The following is a 16,503-nucleotide window of genomic DNA, read 5'->3' as shown; positions in this document are numbered from 1 at the left end:
AACAATTAACCTGGGGAATGGAGGATCAATAAATGGTCTGTCTCTAGAAAACAGGGATCTTTGATAAGCCTTTTCCAAGACACTTAGCTATCTGAATAACATCAAGGTAATGGTCTACTTGGAACTACAGCTTCTCTCCATCGACCACGACCTTCTGGAGATCCAGGTTTCCCAGGCTTTCTACTTTCCCACGGGAAGCAGAGGGCTTCTTTACATGACTCAGAGTGGAACCAGCCAAGTACAGTTTTAACACTCAAACACTGAATTTGATTGGCATGTCAGCAAAGACTGTCCATGTGTTCCTCTGGTCCTGAAAAGATCATTCTAAAAAGCAATCTGATGCCTAACTCACTGGGGGGTAGGTGTCGAGCACTATTTCCTTTCAGGAAACTCTGTTTCTAATTTGTAATTCAAAGATTCATATTTTTAAAAAACTCTTAACAATGAAACAAGACCTTAGCTCCAACATCACTTCTATGTGCCAGCTGGAGACAAGCTGATCTTCTGAAGCATCTACTGATAAGCAAAGCAAACTGATATTAACTCTAAATCCCCCAAAAAACATTTTATTTTTATTTTTTCTACTTCTGGGCATCTGAAGAAATACCTGCCAGATGATCATGAAAAGATATATTCCAGCCACTCTCTGAAATGAAGATTTGGGGTCAAACCACCTAACGTAGGTCCAGCTGGCTGGAGTGAACTGGAGCACGGCTCTTTTGATTTTCCCGGTGGTGGTATGGATGTCCCTGTAAGAGGAGAATGGTGCCGGTGAAAATCCAAAGATACAGGAAAGGGGAAAAAAAAGACAAGAAAAAACTGTGCATTGATGATTTTATAACAAATGCTCAGATCAAAAAGATCCCTTTCTATTTGAATCCTTTCTCAATCAATGGCCTCTCCAGCCACAGGCAGAGCAAGAAGGCAGCCCACTCCAAGGGGAATTTCAGCGGTGATAAGAGCAGCACGGGGCTGTCAGCACAGCCAGAGGTGAGGTTATCGCAGGGCCTGGAAAGCCTAATTTGCAAAAAGAAGCTGAGAGGCATTAAAAAGAACAACCAGCTGGGAATTTGCAAGTCCGGCAAGGTTACAGAACACACAGCCCTCATCTCCCAGGTCAGGGCGTTTAGTGAACTAGAGAAGATAGTCTGTATTTTTCGGATCACCCATGTCACTTCCTTACCCTGCTTATGCCTCAGAGAAGTGAGCAGTTTGGGCTAATGAACAGTTATTTTTAACCATTCTTAGTTTTAGTCCCAGAATCACTCAATAAAAAAGTTCATATAGTCATGACAGAAACAAGCAAACCCACATTTTACATATGGGAAAATTCAGGCTCAGAGAGACCTGGCTGACTAGGGCCTACCTTGTAAACAGCAGAGCTGGGTATAGATTCTGGCCCTCCCACGCTAGTCGGGAGAGCTAAAACCTGACGTCAGTACCAGTTAACAACCAGTCAGGCCTAGCTCCTGCCCTAATGGACCTTTTATTCCAGTGGGGAGTGGGGGGACGGAGAGTGGTGGCAAATCATGTTTGTTCTTTCATTCACCCATCTACCCATACAGGTATGTAATAAGAAAATATCACAAGAAGATTTGAGGCACAAAAGCAACCAAAAACAGAGACTATTTAAAAATAAACAAGAACCATGCAAGAACTGTGTTTAACAAATGGCAAAATTTCATGGAAAGACATAGAGGAAGACTAGAATAAAGAAAGAAGGACAGCATAATTGAGAACCAGAATATTTAATATAGTATAGAGGTTAATTTAACCCACATTCATCTGTATTAATTTATATATTTAATATATATTTTTGTTTATACATTTAACACATATTTTTGTTTATCCCATTGCTTTGCTTTGTTTTGTTTGGAAATGTTGTTTATTTGAGAAATAAAGTAATTTTAAATAAAAAAGAAAAAAAATTACACTTTTTAAAAACCTAATGGAAGAAAAATGAAACAAAATAAAGTTTCAGTGGCTGAGAAATTTCAAATGGAGTCAAGAAGTCACTCCAGAGGGCGCTATTACGCACCATATATATATATATATATATTCCTTTTTAGGTTTTAGTGTATTGGAATAGCTAGAAGGAAATACCCGAAAGTGTTGAACTACAACCCACTAACCGTGATTCTTGAAGACGACTGTATAACTATGTAGCTTACATAGTATGACTGTGAGTTGTGAAAACCTTGTGGCTCACACTTCCTTTATCTAGTGTATGGATGGCTGAATAGAAAAATGGGGACAAAAACTAAATGAAAAATAGGGTGGAATGGGGGGGATGGAAAGATTTGGGTGTTCTTTTTCACTTTCATTTATTTATTTAAATAAAATTCAATTCAATTAAAAAACTGATTGGGGTGATGAATGCATAACTATATGATGGTACAGTGAACATGTTGATTGTACACCATGGATGATTCTATGGTATGTGAATATATCTCAATAAAACCGAATTAAAAAAAAACTAATGGGATTTTTTTGTTTATTGGTGGACTTATGTTTTGGTAACTTGACAGAGTGATTCTAAAGTCAAATTTGGAGCATAAATGTAAGAAAATAGGAAAGCACTGTGGCACAGCTAAGGAGTTAGCCTGGGGACAAATTCAGACTGAACTGCATGCTAGTGGTGAGTCCTTAGACAAATTACCACACTCAAATCTCAGTTGCATCATCCCTAAAATGAAGAGAATAACAAGGTCTATGCCTAGAATTGATATGTGGCTAAGATCTTGCTTATAAAACAATCTGGAGACAATACTTAGCACAGGCACAGTTTTTGTTACAATACATACTACCTCAAATATATAAAAAAGTATCCTTTCAAATCAAGGGCAGGGGAAAATTGGTTGATCATCTGCAAAAACACTATGAAATCTTCCCCTCATACCACATATCAAAATAAATTTTATGTAGATCGAATAAATTACTTATAATAAAAAAGATGAAACCACTAAAGGACTAAAGAAAAGAGAAGTGAACATGTATTTCAACAACAAAAAAAAATTAAGAGCTTTTGAAGTTTAAAAGAAAATCCATCATGAATAACATTAAAAGAAACTGACAAAATGGAAAATAAAGTCACAAATTATGACAAAGTATTAATATCATTCATCTATCAAAAAAAAAAAAAGCCTAATAAAAGAGGAGAAATCTAATAGACATAGAATAGAAATCCAAAATCATTCAACTTTATGTGTGATAAAATTGGCAAAGGTTAAAAATAAAATTCAAGGCAACAGTGAAATGGACACATTTATCTATTGTAGGCAAGGGTATAAGTTGGTGTAATCTACTGCTAAGAATTTATTTACAAAACAATCAGAGATAACACACAAAGATATATGTTCAGGAATGTTCACTCTAGCCTTCTATGTAAAAGCAAAAATTTGGAGACAACTAAATAACCATATAAGGGAATTGGCTAAAAATTTGATGGTTTATCCCTATGTTTGGCTACAAAGAAGCCCTTTAAAGTCAAATTGTAAGAGAATATTTAATGACATGGGCATATGCTCATATTTTGCCATATAAGATAAAGTTTTAAACATAATAAAAAGCATTACTACCATGTTCTTCTCCGTAACTGCCCCATCAATGGCAGCCAGGTTGAAGAACAAGTTCAAGGAGGAGGATAAAGCAGCCACAGAGGTATGCACTGAACTCTTTGGAAGCAGCACAGAAGAGGGAGATGCAACTAATAAACTAGACAGCCAAGGGGGCTTCCAGAGGCTGTGACAACTGCGCTGAGCTGAGTCAGGAGAGAAAAGATAAGGCAGCCTGGCCCACGGGTACATGGGTCAAATCCCAGTAAGGAAGAGTGTGCACAGGTGCCAGATCTCAGGAGTCTGGGCAGGGGTGAAGAAAGGGACCTCATCTGGTGAGCCCATGAACCTACACTTCATTCTAAAGAACATGACAGACCATCACAGGAATGACATGAGTGTCTTACTCCAAAGTTGGTGAGAAGATCACTCATGCACGTGAGAGAAGGACTGGAGGGATTAACCAGGGGGTCAGGGGACAACTAAACCAGTGGTGGGAGTCTGAAGGCAGGCTGAGGCAGTAGGGATAAAAATGAGGAGATGGATTTAAGAAATTTTGGAATCAAGAGGTTGTTTGACTCCTCTGAATATATGGGGTGAGAGAGGGAAACAGTAATTTTAAATGACTTAGCATTTTCTGGATGAATGCCTGAAATTAGGTTTACAATCATTTATGAGTTTCAGTTATTAACATGTAATTTATTCCTTATCATCAAAGATGTACCAACACTATACCCTACTAAAGCACTTAAATATACATTGTGAAAAACTGTGACTCGTGTCCAAAAAGATGACTCACTTAAAGCTTGCCCAGTGGTAAGTTCTCATCTCTAAAAACCTGCAGACGACCATGCCCAGCCAGATGCCTCCGCCATTACATAATAGGATGTCCAGAATGACTTGATCCCACCAGCACTCAGCAAAATTTGGCAGAAGATGCATGAAGAAAAGCTGAGAAACACAAGGAAAAGATGATGACTGTAAAAAACTTGGGGTACCATACAGAAAGATAGCTTTCCTTTTTACAATACATTGTTTTAGGATAAGTGGTTGACATTTCGTTTTTCCCTAATGACAGAGTCTGAAATCTGGGTCTTGTTTTTTATATTGCTGATGGTTTACAAATAATACTAATCTAACAGCTCTTGATTTTTTTAATATAGGGCTCTCAAGAAATGCTGGCCCCTCTTGAAAATTACTACCAATTAATTACCTTGGGTAACAATAACATGACAAGGATTCGGGAGGGGAAAAGAAGTTTTCATACCTGACAATAAAGCATTGACGTAAGCCTGAAAATTATTAGCTGAAGAATTCAAGTTGTGCATTTTTAGAAACATTCCATAGATATTCAGGTATAACTATGAGTAAATCATGAGAGCAGAGAGATAGCTCTTGACGACATGATGTAGGAAACTGAGTGCTTAATAGGAAACCTCACACTAGCTGATTCATAAAAAGGACAGTCTTTTATTAAGCACCCATGAGGTGCAAGGTGGTGAGACAAAATGAAGTCAAGGTTCTTGATCTCAGGTGGAGGAGTCAGACGTTTATCCAGATAACCATAACCACAAAGTAGACTGGGGCAAGTATTACAATGGTGACATAAATGAAGTACATTGGGGACAAAAGAGAGATTAATTCTGACTAAAGCTTTTATTTTGGGACTGAGGGTAATCTGAGAAGGTTTCTGGAAGAAAGACATATTGGAGTGGTATTATGGATTCAACTATGTCCTCCAGAAAGTTCTCAAGTCCTAACCCCACCCCATGAATATGACCCTATTGGAAATAGGATCTTTGAAGATGTAATTGGTTAAAATGAGGCCAAGCCTGCGTAGGGTGGGCCTTATAAGAAGAGGGAAATTTGGACACAGAGACTGGCAGACATGGGGAAGAAGCCCATGTGACGAAGGAGGCAGATATTGGAGTGATGCATCTACCACTCAGGGAAAGGCAAAGACTGCCAGCAAACACCAAAAGCTAGGAAGAGGCAAGGAAGGACTCTCCCTTATAATTCTTGGATGGTGCATAACTCTGCAACACCTTGATTTTGAACTTCTAATCTCCAGAATTGTGAGACAACAATTTTCTGTTTTTTAAGCTACCTAGTCTATGGTACTTTCTTAGGGCAGCCCTTGAAAACCAAGACAAGTGGGATCCTTAGGGACGGGTATGATTACTTCTAAGAGGTGGAGAGGAAGATGAGGGCATTCCTGGAAGAATAGTAAGATCAAAGGTAGAACAGAAATCTCTTCTGGAAATCTTTTTGTGCCCAGAGCAGGAAGTGTGCTGGGTGAAGGCTCACTTTAAGAAGGTTTGAAATTACAAAGACAAGGTCTGGGAGGTTCTCTGGAACAAAAAACAACCCCTATAACTACAAACCTCTGAAGTAATATAATGAATACTGCATAGATACAACTTTATTCCTGAAAGCACTTTGTAAGGTATAAATCAATATATGAATATAAGGAAATCTTATCAAGTGTACCTGCTGCCTGTCAGGTATGGAACACCTTCTTTTCCCTGCTCTTCAGCATCCTGTAGTCACCTCATCCTGTAGACTGTTTCTTAAAACACCTCTATGGGGTAAGTATATTACCAGGTACCAACCCACTAGATGGAGCATTAGCTCTTGCCCTTTGACAAGTAAAGAAGGAAACTTAAGCAGAAGTCGGTGACGCAGATTTGATGAGACAAACTAAGAGTGAGATGTTGACGACATATGTCAACTTGAGGAGCTTTCCAGGGAATGCCTGGAGTGATTCTGGGGGTGAGATGGGTCCCTGAGAGATCAGAGTTGAAGGAACTGGAAGGGTGGGGTCCTCACTCATTCGTTCACTGCAAATCTGAGGAACACCTACCATGTGTAAGGAGGAATTCCTGGTTCTGTGAATATACAGACGTGGTCCTTGCCCTCACAAGGTATGAAATTTAGTGGAAAAGAGATGTGATGAACATTTCAAAGGAGAAGGCTGAGGTGCTATATTTCCAGGTGTGTAAAGATGGAGCAAAGCTAGTTGAGGGATCAGGGAAAGCTTTCCTAAGAAGAGATTAAAGCTGAGGAGGTTAGTTGGTGAAGGGGCAGGGAAGAGAGGGAAGAGCTTGTGTGAGGGCCCTGTGATAGGAAAGTACACAAAGTCTTTGAAATGAAGAAAGCACAGACGGCCAGAGAAAGAAGAAAGAAGGTGGAGAGGATCTTTGACAGGGCTGGAATGGTGGGGAGGGGCTGGTTAACAGAAAGCCTTATAGGCTGATTCAGAAGTTTGGATTTTATCCTAAGAGCAATGGACAAAGAGTTTTTAGTAGGAGAGTGACATGATCACATGGAAGCCGGAAAGAATTGCTTTGGCAATAAATAGCCTGAAGGAAGAAGACAAGTAATTCAGATAGATGACGACAGTGGATTAGACACAGGATGGAGGGAGCAAGAATATGGAAAAACTTAGCTAGACCATAGACGTGTTTTATAAAACAGTCTACAGGATGTGGTGACTACAGGATGCTGAAGAGCAGGGAAAGGAAGGTACTGCACGATGCTCAGTCTAGTGTGAGTGAAAAGGACGCAAAGGAGGCTGAGAAAGGTGAAGGTTATGGAGATGCTCTGACTTCAGAGTTAGAGCAGGACACAAGAGCGAGGACACAGGCAAGCACATCTGGAATCCAATCCTGGCTCACCTATTGAACCAAGGAGCTGAGCTCTGGTGCTGACACCTGCACAGTGGGAATACACATAGCCTCTTCTGGTTTACTGTGAGGATTTGTGATGGTATATGTAAAGTGCTGAGCATTCAACAGGAGCTACATCTAACTGGCACACTTCTCTAAATGAGGGTCAGGACAATGATTGGCATCAAGAAATACCCTGTGCACATGGCCAAAGTTTATTCTCTGGGACTGACTAAGGATAATTTAATAACTGAACAATAAATGAATCAGTTTCTCAAATTTCATTTTGCTAAGGGTCTTTTAAGACTATATCTATTCCATTCATTAAATGAGACAAACTTTGATTACTGAGATACTGGAGCTATGTTAGGATCTCTTTTTCAACTACAAAATATCCTGGATGCATCTGTGATTCCTAAACACCACAGTTGCGTTCATCACAAACAGAGATTAGTTGGTGGGTAAATTTACCTGTTCACGCCTAAAATCTCCTCATCTCCACTTATTTGTCTCACATGAGATTTTAATTGCATTCTTAAGCTTTATTTCATTTGTTTGTCTTTAAAACTTATGGGATAGACACACTTTATTAAGTTTTAAGAAGTGATTCTTCCCCATAGGCAAAAGCATAAAATATTCTTAGGGGATGGTTTAAGTACAGTTTTGTGCCATAGGGCTTAATTGACTATTAACTGAAAGACTAATTTTTTTCCTCCTGCATAAAAACAATACAACGTGTATAGTCTAAATACCCCCTCCCCCTTCCCCCTTTTGCCTTTCTTACCTCGGTTAGCTCCCAGGTAATACTGATTGTCCAGCAGAGCCCATAACTACGGATCAATAAGGCCTTCATGGCCCAGCCCCAGAAATGTCCAAAGGCAAATATGTCAAAATGGCTGATAATCCTCTCCCAGGTGATAACATGACAGTTCACAGCATATTCCTATTTAAAATAAAAAGGGAAATAATGATACTCTAGAAATCAACTTGCTTCCATGATTTTGGCAGTAAATTAAAAGAACTGATATGACCTTGAAAACTAATATATGTCTTATTCAATTAAAAAAGAAAATTTTTAATAACTGCAGATTCTTGAGGAAAAAATGGACAAGTATTAGTTTATATGCTTTGCTCTGAGTTGCAAAAGCTGGGTTAAAATGGGTTTAAATCATTTTACAAAGGAAGGACACAATTTAAAAAAGTGGCATCACACAGACGATGTCATCTGACCACAGAGCAATTAAGTTAGAGCCAGTAACAAAAACATAAGTAGAAGAATCTCAATAGGCTTTGAAATTCAAAAACACATTTCCTAAGTAAGTCATGGGCTAAAGAAGCCACAACAGAAATTATTAAAATATTCAATACTAAATGATAATGAAAAATACTGTATTTCAAAGCTGATGGGATATAGTGAAACAAAAATCAGAGGAAAATGTTAAACCTTAAATGCTTATATTAGAAAAGAAGAAAAATGGGAAATTAATGAGCTAAGCCTCCAACTTAGGAAATTAGAAAAAGAAAACAAAATAAATCTCTGCCCTAAAATGTATCAGATACTACATAATTTTAATATTTTTAAAACTTACAAAGTTTTTAAGAATGTTTCCATTTCTAATATGTTTTATTTTTAAGATGATATATATTTCTAAGTAATTTTAAATTAACACTCTGTATTTATTATGAAAGTAGTTACATGATGACAATATAACATTTCTCAAGACCTTCAATATTTCACATTCTTTCTTCACCAAATTAATCTGATAGACAGTGGTACAATCGGGGGGAAAATTCACCTATAACAACCAGTTGAAAGAATTCCTATAATTTTCAAATTCTAGAAATGACACTTTCTGAGGGAACAAAAGGGCAACTCCGTGCTTCTCTCTTCTGAAACCCACAGCATCAGATTTCTGAAGCCTTTTTCAGATAAAATGCATGTCAATTTGAAAAGCTCTAAGGCCATGGAAAAAATGTCATTTTTTTAAAGAAACAATGTGATGTGATATTATGGTGTGTAAGTGGGAAATTTGGAGAAAACAGGACAAAATCCAATAGGGTAAGTCAAGATAAGGCTTAAAAAAAATAAAGTGCACTGCAATAAGATGAAAAATCTCTCTTCAGACTCTGGAACATATGCCTGTAATAGGGAATGACAGACTGACACCCTTGGGCTGAAGCAGGATATACAATAAGGAGAGCCGCAGGGCTCCATCAGCTCTGAATCCCTCAATCACCCCATCCTCTTACTTACTGTGCAATTAACCACTCAAGTTAGACCAGAAAGGTGTGAGTTTGTTTTAAGAAGGCTACTCTTAAAGCACTCACAGGTTAAAAATTAATTTGGAGGCTTTTGCACTCTCTATTAGAGTATTTCTAGGCTTGGATATATAGAGAGGCATTTTGAAAATCCTAAGTAAATTGGTTTTATGTATTATAATTATTAAAGAATAGATACGCTGATTTGATAATTTGGAAGACCCTGGGGTCCTAGTCCTGGCAGGGAGGTAGGACAATGCAGTTTTTTGCAGCCAAGGAGCAGCACTGGCAGACACACCCCTGGGAACCAGGAGGAGTGGGCTTTAAATGAGGGATGGCCCAGAGCCAGAGCCTGGAAGGATCCACATGGGGAAGGTGTGTGCCTGTGAGTAAGTGATAAGTAAAGACAAAGTCTGCCCATTTCCCAACTGTTCCTGTATTTTGGAAGCAGATAACTTGTTTCCTAGGTTTCACAGGTGGAGAAGAATTTTGCCCCAGGAAGGGTTGTACCCATAATGGATTTAGATGATATTTTGGACTTAAGAGTGGTTACTGAAAAGGCTTAATGCTTTTGGGGTGCTGGGATGGGGTGAATGTATTTTGCATGTGGGAAGAAATGTATCTTGGGGATCCAAAGGGAAGACTGTTGTGGATCACATCACGTCCCCCACAGAACCATGTTTAAATCCCAACCCCAGTCCTATAATGTGAACTCATTTATAAATAGGATCTTCGAAGAGCCTATTAGTCAAGGTGAAGCCAAACCGAATCAGGGTGGGCCTTCATCCAATCTGACTGGAGTCCTAATCGATTGAGAGAGGAAATCTGGAAGCAGAGTTAGTAGGAAATAGATGGAGAGAGAGAGATGGCCACGTGACGGAGTCAGAGACTGAGTTATGGGTTTCGGACAAGCCACCACCAGAACCCTCCAACTTCGGAGAAGGCACAACAATCCTGCCCACACCTTGATGTTGGACTCCTAGCCTCCCAAACAGGAAGACAATAAATTCTTGTTTAAGCCAACCAGTCTGTGGGATTTGTTATGGCAGCCCTGGCAAACTTAAGACAGTCAATCTCGCTAATTTGGGGTGATGTATTATTAGCAAGACTACTTAGTCCAGGTCTAAAGTCATCTTCTCTGATGAGCTTTTAACAGGAAGAAATCAGCTGACATTTTGAACTCTTTTTTTTTTTTTTTCCGTTTCCAAATTTGACTAGAGATCAGGGATATTATTTCTTGACTCCCTAACACACCAGCACAGATCATGAAACTCTGCTTATAAACTCTCTGTGGCCTTTTATTACAATAAAATCCAAACTCTTCAAGTCTGCTCAGCCCTGGTAGCCTCTTGATTTGGCTCTGAGCTGATCCTAGCTCCTAATCAGTGTCTTCACACAGGCTGTTCCCGCCACCTGAATACTGGCCCCACACCCTCCCCCACTGTGCTGTGGGCTAATCCCCACCCACTTTTCAGTTGTCAGCATAAACATCCGCTCCTCATGGAAGTCTTCCCTGACTTCTCAGACTAGATTAGGTACCTTTTATAAGTTCCGACAGCACCTTCTTCTTTTCCTTTATAGCACTTCACACGAATGTAATGACTGTGCTTTCTTGATTCTATGATGCAACTTTCCCATACTGTATTATCTCAAGAAATAGGATAAATATTCCAATGTATTTTAATGTATGGTACAATTAATATAAGGTTTCCTCCCCACCCCCACCCCCACCCCTGCAAAAGCTGTACCTATAATTCATGGTGCATCTTAAAACTGATGTTGACTTCCTGAACCCATAGATCTATCTTAATGTTACCCAAAAAGAGATTACCAGGTGTGATATACTCCCATTGTGAAACACGGTCCCACCTAGGAAGTAATTCCCCCATGAAAATTGAACCGGAATCTGATCTAGCTCTCTACAGCTAACTCTCAGTACACAGGAAATACTGGGAGACAGAGGAACACATTAAATGATGCCATGCAAATGCAAGCTGCAAAATCCAGGCACCAGAAACTCTAAAGAATAAATGATATGGTTTCATCAACAAATAAATATCAAGGGGTAACAAGAGGCGGTAAACTATTTCAAGAGATTTAAGAGATGCATCAACTAGATTTCAAAAGCCAGTTTGAGCTCTTTGGGGGCTATAATTGTGACATTCGGATGCCCCTGTGATGTCAAACTCCTAAGAAAACTAGATGTCAAGAGCATTATTAGATTCAACCTCTTCCCACTGACTCTCAGAATTGGATCAACAACAGCAAAAATTGAGGGGGAAAATATCATAAATGGGGTTATATTTCTCTCAATTTCTATCTCATAAGGCTGCTGTGAGGATTCTTTAATCCATTTACTATTATTACGTAATAATATACTTGAAGCACAGTCAAAGGACTAGTATTTGTTTTGGAGCCAGAGATCTACTGGTTTGTTCTTTGAGCAAGATTCTTATTCATTTCAATTTTCTATTTCCTCCTCTGTACAATGGGGATATTAATGCCTCACAGACCAGGGAGGCTTATGCAGAAACATTATGGCACCCAGCACAGGGCCCAGCAGAGTGGACCGTCAACAATCAGGAACAACCAGAGTCCTCTTCCTCCCCTCTCACTACCGTCACTAAAAGCCAGAAGTTACCCCCCACTACTGTCTTCCATAGAGCAAGCAACCCCAAAACAGAGCCTGAGCCTTTTAAATAATTTTTGGCATTCTTACTTTTGCCCTTAGCATATCCCTTAAAATAGTAAAAGATAAAATCTGGAAACACCATGCCAAGAAGGGTCTGACCAATCGTTACAGTAGAGAGATTACTCCTTGGACCTTATATGAAGTCCCTGCACAGTGTTTCCTGTTTGTCAAAGTAAATGTGTCCATGGCCCAATGTGCCTGTTCTTTTCCTGAGCATTGCTGGGTTTTTCTTCAATTTATATCAAACTGTTAGGCATAAAAAAAAAAAATTGGAAAAGAATAGCATTAGAAAATAAAATAATCTCTTTGCTAAAAGCCCAAATACAGAGTAGTTTTAGCCAAGAATAAAATTTTTCATGGTTTAACAAAAATAACAAATGAAATGGCTTAAGTAAGTACAATAGGCCCTGCCTGGAAGCAGCTGGGCAGGATCATGGCACGAGGGCAAAAGGGGTGGGACGAGCCACGGGATGAGAAGGCAAGTGGTCAGAGCAGCCACCAGTCCTGAGTACCCGGGACGAGGGAAGCTTGGACGTGGTAGGCCCTGCAGATCACCTTACTGCCAAGGAGCCCCCAGAATAAGTAATGTTATCACCTTACTTTAAAAAGGGAACAGGCTAACAAGTACTTTGCCCAAAGTCCTATAGCTAATAAGTGGCAGAGGCAGAATTCAGGCCCAAGGCCGTCTGACGATAATGTTCACCCTCTCCCTTCCACTGTCCCCCTCTGCTCTGTGACAGGATTGCATCTCCCTGGACCGTATTACATGCGGAAAACCACACACCTCTCAACAACGGTCCCAGACACCCGGGATTCAGATGTCTACACAGGAAATATGGAGTGGGAACAATTTAAAATGTGAAGTCGACCACCTCCTACACCCAAGGATCTACCAATGTCTCTAAGAAGCCGATGGCAAGTACGTACCATGACATCTGCTTCCCTCGTGGCGTATCGAAGATTTGGATCTAGCCAATACATTATGGATTTAACCTGCTCAAAATTCAGGAAGAGCAGGAACACCAGGAACAGAAAGTAGAGCACACTGAGGCCTGAGGGGACAAGAACACGCTGTCAGACACACAACACATTAGACCCAAACAGCTTACTGCCCAAACCAGACACTAATATTGCAGCACACTCTGTGAAGACCCTTCCTACAATCTGGTGTTTTCTTTAGTGAGAGAGCCTAATAAATAGTCCTAATTCAGGCTAAGGGGCTCCGTCCGCTTGAGCTGGGAGCTAAAGGACTGGCAGACAAAGGGTGTGTGGACAGGAGCAGAGGGGTGGAGGCAATATTTGGGCAGCACAAAGGACGTGCAGACAGGTGTCTGAAAAGAGAACCAGCTGGGACGGGACACGTGCCTGGAGTGCTGGCAGAAAGAGGAACGGGCAAGAGGGCAGTGCAAAGACTCCAGATTTTATCTTAAGAGAGATGGGGAGCACTTGAAGAGTTTCAAATAGGGAGATAAGATGATCTCAGTGACCTTTTACAAGGGTGACTCTGGCTGCTGTGTGGGACTGGAGTGGGGAAGGGCAAGAACAGTTCTGGACAGCCAAGTCTGGGGGCCAGTTCAGTGGTCCAGTGAGAGGGGCAGCCCAGGGCCATCTGTCAGATGCCTACACTCCACAGGAGCCCTGTGGGCATCATTTTATTATAACATAAGATCATAATTGCTATCCTAATACACATTCTGAGTCATTTAAAAAGAAAAGTTGATGATAGACTTTAAGAAGGCAAAGGCTGTGTAACTCATTTTAGAAAGTGTTAGAAACCAACAACCAGTGGCTCTGTAATTTCTCTGCTGCCTCACGAGAATCAAAATCTGGGTATGTGGGACATCTAGACACTGTGATACAAACGACCTTGAATCACAGAACCCCGTCCAAATTTGGCTTGGCACTAATCTCTAATGAGCTGCTCCAGAGGAGAGAACATCCGTGGCTGGAATGAAATGCACTGTGACTGTGACAGTGCCAGGCATGCCACCGGGCCCCTCTTGCAGTCCTCAGGGAGCTCAAGGGAGGCTCAGAGCAGTGTGGCCGACCCACGGTCGGGCATCCCGGGGGCCCAGGAAACACACATTTCTAAGCTTGTTGGAATGAGAACCTCCTTAGGTTTGTACTTATGCACCAGCTATTTTTATGAATGTTCACTTTAATACTTCCCACTATACCTTTTTATTATGATCCTTTGGAAATAATCGTTTTAAGACAGAAAGTAAGTCTCTGTGGAGCAGGACTTCAAAAGCTGGAGTTTGTGGTTGGGCTTCAAGGTCTGTGCAGTGCAGGAGATTATATGGTTTTCATAAGATTACCAAAATGCTCCATGATCCCAAAAAGGTCTCAGAGAAGAAAGAAAACTGCTCCTTATGTGCAATGGATCATTTGAAACAGGAAAAACTAAGACGCAGCCAACAAGGTAGAAGTAACTTACAACTTCCTACAGCAATATCAAGTCCATTATATATATATATACGATGCAGCTAGGACTATCTGTTTATAAAATGTAAATGAAGTCATGTAATTCCTCTGCAGAAAACCTTCCCATGACTTCTTGCTGTCCTTAAGGTCTGAGCTCCTCCCTGGCCCCTAGCCCTGTGGGATTCTGTCTAGGCCCAACTCAATGACCTCTCTCTTCCAACTCGACAGTCTGGCTCCACTGGCCTGGCACACTAAGCCTTTTCTAGCCATAGGACCATTCTACGGGTCTTTCCTTTGTCTGGAATGCTCCTCCCCAGCCCCCTCCCTCCGTCTTTCAAGGTTCCATCCTTCCTTGCGTGCAGATTTCAGCTTAAGCTTTACCCCCCGCCCCTCAGGTCTTTCCTCACCACCCAAGCTGCAGCAGCCACCCAGTCCCTCTCTCTGCACATGGTTTTAATGGACTTGCTAACACTTAGAGACATCCAATTTATTTGTTTAATAGTTCGTATACTACAGCTGTCCTCCTTCCCCTCCCGCTGCCCCGACTGGAAGGGCAGTCCCAGGAGCAGGCTCCTGTCTATCCAGCCCTCCCTGCCACCTCAGTGCCCAGAGCAGGGCCCTCCACACAGCAACACTCAGCAAACACCTGCTGAACAGATGGTGAAGAGTTCACCGACAAATTAAAAGAGATGAAGAGACTGACCTGAGATCTCTCACGGTTGAAAGGAAAAATAGGCAACCTTTAAGGAAATATACATTTTTAGAGTCCTATTACATTTTCACATAAGATTAGATTTCCCAAATCTAAAATAATTCATCTGATGTCTTATTTAGACAAGATGAAGCCAATAATCAAACTGACAAAGTTTAAAAGATTTCTTTTAAATCTTTTCAGGGTATTTGACCATTTTGACCAGAAAATCAAGTAAAAATAAGACAACCAATATTTAAATGAGATGTTTATCACTAAACCTTAGTTAAAATTAGGGCCCTTTGTCTAAAGACTTCTCCCTTTCCCAAGTTCTTGTCCATTCCCACCCTTTGAGTTTTCATTTCCTCCCAGATGCTGACAAGACAAATGTGCTCATAAGGAATTTGCATAAGCAAATAGCAATATGAAAGCATGTAAAGGAAAATGAGTAAATGTTCTGTACATTAAAAAGCAAAGCTCTGGAAGGGGTCATGTGGAGCTGAAACAGTTCACATGTAAGAGAACAATAAGATATCACCAGTACTTTATTTTGCAGCAGTGAATTTTAATAAAAGAAATTATATTAGGAACAAAAAATAAAAAGCTTTAAAGTTTTGAGTGTAGAGTAGTGAGCAAACCTACTATATTGATACACAGAAAAAGTTTTTAAAAAGTAAAATATATTTTAAAACCTAATAGTGGATGGATAATGGACAGTTCAGTGTCAAAGTAGGTTACTTTTTTTTTCTTGAAGGAATCTATAACTCATTTTAGGATTTTAATTAGAGTGCATAGAAGTAGAGGAGAAAATGCCTACTGTTTATTTTTCACTGAAAAACTCTAGACCTGTGCCTTCCATGTAATGAGTGCTTCAGTGAATGAATAAAATCTAAACAGTGACCCAGAATTATTCCCTGAGTGAATATAAAAGAGTGAATATTAAAAGAGATATTAAAAACAAAAAAAAACCTAATAGGGGAAACTCACCAAAAACCATTCTCCATAAGGCTGGATGAGGTCGAGTAAATGGACCTGTAGGTAGATAATATTATAGAATTAGAATCAACTGGTTTCAGACAGAGGAAACCAAAATGAAAGAAAGTGCTGCTGGTGTCCACGTAAATAATAATAATAAAAAGTTCTCTTGTTAAAAAAAAAAATTCTTTTTTTACATAAATACTTTGGGGTTAAAGTCTAGATTGAAATGTCTCATCA

General features: G+C 40.0%; 1 protein-coding gene across 1 annotated transcript in view; it reads right to left on the bottom strand.

Moving 5' to 3' along the window:
• The window catches only part of PTDSS1 (phosphatidylserine synthase 1), a 62,508-nt gene that overhangs the window by 22,894 nt on the left and 23,111 nt on the right, over positions 1–16,503 (bottom strand). The window contains exons 3-7 of the mRNA XM_037802707.1: positions 16,276–16,320; positions 13,101–13,225; positions 8,007–8,165; positions 4,354–4,505; positions 608–749 (exon numbers count right to left, since the gene is read on the bottom strand). Of these exons, the coding sequence (XP_037658635.1) occupies positions 608–749; positions 4,354–4,505; positions 8,007–8,165; positions 13,101–13,225; positions 16,276–16,320 (623 nt within the window). The remainder of the gene's footprint in view (positions 1–607; positions 750–4,353; positions 4,506–8,006; positions 8,166–13,100; positions 13,226–16,275; positions 16,321–16,503) is intronic.

The sequence above is a fragment of the Choloepus didactylus genome, chromosome 14 (genome assembly GCF_015220235.1).
Source record: "Choloepus didactylus isolate mChoDid1 chromosome 14, mChoDid1.pri, whole genome shotgun sequence".
Classification (NCBI taxonomy): domain Eukaryota; kingdom Metazoa; phylum Chordata; class Mammalia; order Pilosa; family Megalonychidae; genus Choloepus; species Choloepus didactylus.
Note: the sequence above shows the minus strand (reverse complement) of the source record. Positions and strands in the feature narration are given on the sequence as shown.